This window comes from Microtus ochrogaster, unplaced genomic scaffold (genome assembly GCF_000317375.1).
Source record: "Microtus ochrogaster isolate Prairie Vole_2 unplaced genomic scaffold, MicOch1.0 UNK44, whole genome shotgun sequence".
Classification (NCBI taxonomy): Eukaryota; Metazoa; Chordata; class Mammalia; order Rodentia; family Cricetidae; genus Microtus; species Microtus ochrogaster.
In genome coordinates, this window is record NW_004949142.1 from 1,781,401 (window position 1) to 1,785,845 (window position 4,445).

At 51.0% G+C, this 4,445-nt stretch overlaps 1 protein-coding gene across 2 annotated transcripts in view; it reads left to right on the top strand.

Annotated features, from left to right (window-relative positions):
• The window catches only part of Kif18b (kinesin family member 18B), an 11,909-nt gene extending 9,722 nt beyond the window's left edge, over window positions 1-2,187 (top strand). Inside the window, exons 13-15 of one of the 2 annotated variants that reach the window (XM_005369088.3) lie at window positions 824-907; window positions 1,386-1,471; window positions 1,688-2,187. In XM_005369088.3, the coding sequence (XP_005369145.1) occupies window positions 824-907; window positions 1,386-1,471; window positions 1,688-1,764 (247 nt within the window). In that variant the 3' untranslated portion in view covers window positions 1,765-2,187. Of the gene's footprint in view, window positions 1-823; window positions 908-1,385; window positions 1,486-1,687 lie in introns of those variants that run through there. The other variant, XM_026777044.1, reaches the window with a different exon arrangement.
• Window positions 2,188-4,445: the final 2,258 nt, after the last annotated feature.

The window sequence follows — 4,445 nt, forward strand, 5'->3', positions numbered from 1 at the left end:
AGCCTGGTCTACAGAGCTAGTTCCAGGACAGGCTCCAAAGCCACAGAGAAACCCTGTCTCGAAAAACCAAAAAAAAAAAAAAAAAAAAAAAAGGGTCATCGGGGAACCTGGAATTAACAAGCCCAGCTCTGTCTGTTCTTAGGCCATGTTTTGGTTCCGTGACAAGTACCTATTTCATCTACATGTACTCCAGATTTTTCTCTCTATCCCAGCATCTGGAATAGGGAAGGAAGGCTGAGTGTGGTGGCGCACACCTTTAATCCCAGCACTCGGGCAGTGACAGGCGGATTTCTGTGAGTTCAAGACCAGCCTGGTCTACAGAGCTAGTTCCTGTCTAACCATGGCACCCTGCTTCAAAAAACCAAAAGGAGATGTGGAACACAAGAAAAGGAAAACTTTTCTTCAGTGTTTTCCAGTGCAAAGATGAGCTGTTACCTTTGCCCTTGAACCACATGATAGGGGGAGGGAGTGGCAGCCAGCTCGGGACTGAGACGGAGGCTGCCCAGCCACAGCCCCACACCTTCCATGCCCCTGAGCCAGCTCTCAGTAACAAGCTCAGAGCTGGGCAGGTGGAAGGGTGAAATTGCTTGAACTCCAGCTCCCAGGACACGCCAGAAACTGACATCTGGATGTTCTCCCAGAGCAGGGCTGTCACTCAGCTGTCAGCGCAGGCTGAGAGAGGCAGGGAGAGACTACCTCTTAGCAGAAAGAAGCCTCAGGTCATTTGGTCCAACCTCTCTCCCTGCAAGCTTGGGACTGGAGGGAGGAGACTGGTCAGTGGCATTTCTGGCTTCCTCCTGATCTGCCCCTCCCACCCCCACAGTGCACCTGTGTTCCTGTTCACCATGAAGGGCCCCAAGTCTTCTCTACCTACGACCACTGCCGGCAAGAAGAGGCAGACTGTGAGGTGAGGCTGGAGGTGGGGAGAGGAAAGCCCTAACCAGATCAGTAAGTGCCAACTAAGCACAGGCCCCCACCTGGTTTCCTCTGGCCTCCTTAGAGAAAGTAGCCGAGGTCCTGTGAGCAGAGCCAGCATTTAGTTCTCTGACTGGAATCTCTCTGGTCTTTGCTTATCATTTATCAGGAAGTTTTCCCAGAGGTGATGTGGGCCTTAGACCCCTAGCCCTGAGGGAGATTGGCATCATTCATTGGCTAGTCCACTGATTGGATGGTTTCTCTCACCTCAGCTTTCTTGTGTGGCCCTCATTCCACAAGCCTCTCCTCCCCTCATTGTGCCTCCCATCCTCTCAAGTGGTTTTGAAAATGGCTGTTCAGCTTTTGCCCTTGAGGTTTAGTGTCTAGCTGCCTCCCTTCCCTATGCATCCCTGTCCAGAACACGCCTGTGACCTTCTCACTTTCTTGCCTCCCTGTGTTCCCTTCTTCAGGACTTCAGTTTCCCGAGGCCGCAGCTGCATTGCCCGCCTCCCCAGTAGCACTTTGAAGAAGGCAGACAGAACCTTCACAGTCCCAGGTAACTGGAACTAGGAGCAAGTGTAGCAGACCAGTGGAAGCAGACGAAAATGGGATGTAGGACAGGGTGGATGGAGACCCGGGTAGAAGGAGGGCCTGAAAAACTTGCAAGCATTTCAGGGACCCTGAGAGGGAGGAGGAGGATGGGATGAGAGGCAAAGGGACTGGGACAGAACCTCACTTTGTCCCTCTGTACCCCTCTCTAACTGGTCTGCAGAACCACCCTTGAGTCCCCAGTGCCTTGGCGACCAGAGAACTCACAAGGGACTGAGTGGGGTGACAGAGTGCTGTTAACTGACCGTGAGGCCTCCAAGTTCGTCCCGATCCGCCAACACCTCTAGGCTGACAGCCTTCTCTGGAGCTGCCAATACCATGAGCCCCTGACCTGCCCTCCTGACCTTGGAACAATTAACACATGCCTTTTCGGTATTAACACCCCTCCCCAACCATCCATCTGCCGTTTGCCTTCTCTATTAATCTCTGTTACACTCAACTTCTTGTATCGTTTGTGAGTATTAAACGTGTGGCTATGTTACAGGATCCTGCCAGCTTTCTAATTCACAGAGCTTCCATACGAGCAGGGAGCTCTTGCACTCTGTTCTCTACCCCTAATGCTCGTATCTGACAACAGGCTCTGCATAGTGGTGGCCTCTACACAGCAAAGACGGATGAGGACCAAGGGGGGATTTGCTGACAAGTCTGGCATCTTCAACCCCTGCTCACAGCCTGGGGTGGGAATGCCTCACCCCTTGTTGACAATAGAGCTCCTGACAGGTTCATAAAGTATTACTTTCACTCACTAGACACAGGGTATACACTCAATGTACAAGAAAAGAAGGGAATATAACCTTAATGTTACCACTTAGATATAAATGCTAGCTGTTATACTGATATTTAAGCGTCCTTCTCATCCTTGGCTTCTCCATATATACATATGTATTTATATGTATATTCACAGGTATATGCCTGTAGATCTATAGATTTTTCTGCTGTAATGATCATCTCTCCCTGGAGTGTATTCTTCCTGCTACACCCTCATGGGTTAGTGCCCCCTTTCCTTTCTTACCTCAAGCTGAGTGTGGTGACACATGTAATCCCAGCACTTGGGAAACTGAAGCAGGATGATCATGAGTTAGAGGCCAACTTCTGCTACATAACGTGAAGAAAGTCAATGGACAACTTCTAGGGCTGTATTTCAGGGGTAGGGTGCTCGCCTGGCCGCCTGCAGCCTTCTGTTCTGGGTCCTGAACCTGGCTCTTCGCTCCAGGGAGGAGCCTCTCCATGAGCCTAGGAGATGGCTCAGCCGGTAAAAGCGCTCGTTTTGTAGGCCTGCCTGACAACCTGAGTTCAATCCCGGAACCCACCAGAGTTGTCCTCTGACCACACACACACACACACACGCTGTGACATGCATGTTGCCTGCGCATATGCACATACATGGTATTTTCTTCCTTATAGGGTCTTTGTTCCCAGCAGGTTTAAAAGAAATCTTACTTGGGTGTCTATTACACCTTAGGGATGGCTCATTCTGCTGTCAGGAAGGGCCTTTCGGTAGAACCCAGGCCTGGGGTGAGGCACCAAGTGGATCCCAGCTGGAGTACCGTGCAGCCCGCTCCTCTCCCTACTCCACCAGCTCTTGGTAGGAAGGGACTTCCTTCCCACTTGCCGGATTGTATAGCAGTTCAGCATGGTTATCTCTGTTCTCCCCATGAAGACATGGTTGGCTGAATGAATTAATAGTGTAAACAAAATTATAGGAGCTTGTGTTGAACTTACTCCTGAAAACAAACATTTTAAGGGTATTTAGCACATTGTGAATAGTATGTAAATAATGCTGCCATGTTCCAGAATGCCTGGCCCCTCCTTCTCGGTTCTGTCCCTTTTCTGGAGAGTGAGGAAAAGCAGGTAGATGAGCTTTCCTGTGCTCAGCTGCTAGGCTGTGTCCCAGCTGACGTGGGCCCTGTTAGCAGGATAAGAGAAGCAAAGTGAAAACCCCTCTGCCCAGCTTGCCCGCAGTTGGACAGCAAGTGTTTGGGACCCAGCCCATGTTCTGGTTTTGACATAACACGGGACTGCTTCCTTTCTGAAATGAACAGACATCATTTCTCTTCCCAGGCATGGGGTTCCCGCCTCCCCAATTAGTCTTAATGAGTTTGTTCCCCTGGGTACCCATGGCTCCCTGGAAGCAGTCACACTCACTTGTGTATCCCCTGGCGGTTGGCAAGGCACTTTCACTGAGGGATGGATTCTGTTGGAACAACGTCTCCATTTCCTGGGGTCTTCACATATATTACCTCTTCCGATCACCACTGTTGCCCTTCAAGCCCAGAGGCAGTCTGCATGGGGCAAGGCGACCGGTAACAAGGGCCAGGAGGGCACACTCAGCACCATGGGGGCCTTGAATGAGGCAGAGTTTGCCAGATCGGGGGCAGCATGACAGTGGAAGAGGTCACTTTTGACAAGGGTGTTCGGCAGGCGGCCGTTCACCCCGCAAACATTTGCTGCTCTCTAGTGCAAAGTGTGCTCTCGGGTGACCCATAAAATGTACAACGTCTCTGGGCTGAGCACTGGTGGCTCCGGCCCTCAATCACAGGAGGTCGGGCTGAGAGCCTGCTGTGTGGTGTCCTGCATGCCATAGGCAGTCGGGTTGGCAGGGACTGCAGGGGGCAGCAAGCTGACATCCGGCTTCCATCTGACTTGCATGGCCGATGAGCCTCTGAAATTGGATTGTTCTTTCATAGTCATCCATGAGACCCAGTAATCAATGCCTCTCCATCTACCACAGACCCAGCCTGGCCTAACACCCCCTCTCCCTGCATCTTCTCAGGCCTGCTTCTGTGAGTTTAGAATCTTGTCACCCCACGCCCCTTGTAGCCACCCCCTTGCTCACACTGAACCTGCCATTGAGGTCTTCATTTTTTTTTTATATTTATTTATTTATTATGTATACAATATTCTTTCTGCATGTATGCCTG